Raw genomic sequence first — 2,519 nt, 5'->3', positions numbered from 1 at the left:
TCAGAACCATGGAAAAAAGAAACATAAACCAAATAATGTACAAAGGAGGGAGCTAAAGCGATAGATGCAACGAAAGCTGACTCCCAATCTGCTGTACAGACAGCAGAAAGGTGAAGTGGGCTTATCTCTCACAAATACTACTGTTTTTGACAGTGTGTCACTCTATGATGCTGACTCAAAATGAAGTGGATCTGTGCTCTGTGGTTATTCTGCGTATGTCTACAAACATCCTACTGGGAGAAGATTCAGATGTCCATATTGGGATGATTTTTTTTTTCTTTTCCATCAGTCCAATTTTATTTAAGTTATTACAGAGTTAGAAATTGGATTCCGCTGTTTTGTTTTGTTTTGTTTGTTTGTGTTCCATTTCAAGTCAGTTTGTTGCACCATAATTTCCTCATGGCATTTTTCACTTCTACATTTCTCAGAGTGTAAATCAGAGGGTTGAGAAAAGGTGTCCCAATGGTGTAAAACACAGCCACCATCTTGTCCACTGGAAATGTAGTTACAGGACGAGTATATGTGAATATACATGGGACAAAGAATAAGATGACCACGATAATGTGGGAGGTGCAGGTGGAGAGGGCTTTCTTTCTTCCTTCTGCACTCTGGTTATTCAGAGAATGTAAGATAAAAATATAAGAGGTAAGCAGGACTATGAAACTTACCATGCAGATAGCCCCACTGTTAAAAACTACGAGTAAATTAATTAAATGAGTGTCCATGCATGCAAGTTTCAACAAAGATGTCATATCACAGAAATAATTATCGATAACATTGGGTCCACAGAATGGTAGTTTCAAAGCCAAGAAAATCTGTGCAGAAGAATGGATACAAGATACCACCCAGGCCAAATTCACTATTGTACCACAGACACGGTGGCTCATGATAGTTGTGTACCGCAGGGGCTTACAAATGGCCACATAGCGATCTAAGGACATGAGGACGAGCACCAAGATCTCCATGCACCCAAAGAAGTGAACTGAAAAAATCTGGGTCATGCACTCATTGTAGGAGATGACTTTCTTCTCAGATACAGAGTCTACTATCAACCTAGGAGCAGTGGTTGTCGAGAAACAGGCATCGGCAAAGGATAAGTAGAAAAGGAAGAAGTACATGGGGCTCCCAAGTGTCCGGCTGTATCTTATGGTCATCATAATCAGTAAATTTGCCATCAGAGTTGCAAGGTATAGAAACAAGAAGACCACAAACACGACTTTCTTCTTCAGAACATTCTGGGTTAACCCAAACAGAATGAACTCATTCACACTGTTATTCAACTCCATGGTTAAAGTGAAGGCAGAAACTGTTCATCTGCAGAGAAAATTGGGGAAATAGTGACCTGGAAATAGTGATGAAATTGGACTCAGAACTGCACTTTTACATTTCTAATTCCATCAACACGTAAACAAATGGCTTTCAGTTTTTCATGTATTGAAATCACTTGGGAAACTTGTTTTTTTGTTTCTGTTTTTCTTTCTGTTTTAATGCTGATGTCCATGATTTAACATGAGCATTAACTGAAGGTCTTCTTATGTGGACCAAGAATTTCAGGGGTAACAAAGTTCTCATGTAATTGTTAGTTCTGCCAAGTTCTGAGAACTAATAAAGTCATTAGTTTGATGCTGTATGATCTTGATCAGATTACTTTAATGTCTTGCAGTTTTTTCATTTGACAATTAGACACCCTAATAGATACTTTATTAAGTATATACTTATGTGTATGATGTACATATAATGTATATGCAGCTCAATTACTGAAAAAGAATAACCCTTATAGTTTTAAAATGTATACACTTGGAGACTTTCTCTTAAAATACACATTTCTTGATTTGGGCACAAGTTTGCATCTATTATTCCTGACCTCTTGAGTATCTTGTTTGGATTATGCTTTAAGAAGAAATTACTTCTTAATTCAGCTTCAGGGTGGCCACAATTTTACCTTCTATTACTTCAATTTAGGAAATTAGCACAATTTATTTTTATTCTGTCTACAATATTTCTGTACATTTAATATTGATATCAAATAATCTAGAATTTATTTTAGTATGAGTTTTGAGAAATGCTTTCTGATAAATCAACAATCCTTCAATGAATCAATAACAAATAAAATCAGTTACCAATATATACTATGTACATACTTATATCTTCAATCTATATAATGGGGCATATAAATATGTCCTCAACCTCTTTACAACCAAGTCAGAAGGATAACACACCTTTAGATAAGATCATTAATTACATAAGAATTACTATAAAACTATATGTGATAATACCAAGTGAAGTTTGGTTCCAAAAGAACAGAAGTCCCTTGATTATCAATTGGCTGGTCAGTGAAGTTTCAAAAATGATAAAGAAGTGAAGTATTAGCCTTAAGTATGCAAACTGGAGTTCCCAACACAGTTCTCTGAAATTCAAGTAAGCCATAAGTTTATTCTCACTTTCCCGAAATAAAATATAAATTTTAAAATTACTGAATCAAATTGCCCATTAACCCCTAATAAAATTCCATACCCAAA

The 2,519-nt window shown here is 35.3% G+C and overlaps 1 protein-coding gene across 1 annotated transcript; it reads right to left on the bottom strand.

Annotated features, from left to right (window-relative positions):
* Positions 1-368: 368 nt before the first annotated feature.
* Positions 369-1,286, bottom strand: LOC125079040 (olfactory receptor 4C11-like). Its single transcript, XM_047692381.1, has one exon. It carries the CDS (start codon positions 1,284-1,286, stop codon positions 369-371), a length of 918 nt encoding a protein of 305 aa, XP_047548337.1.
* Between the last annotated feature and the right edge of the window lie 1,233 nt (positions 1,287-2,519).

This window comes from Lutra lutra, chromosome 10 (genome assembly GCF_902655055.1).
Source record: "Lutra lutra chromosome 10, mLutLut1.2, whole genome shotgun sequence".
NCBI classification, from domain to species: Eukaryota; Metazoa; Chordata; class Mammalia; order Carnivora; family Mustelidae; genus Lutra; species Lutra lutra.
This window is presented reverse-complemented; position numbering and strand designations above follow the sequence as displayed.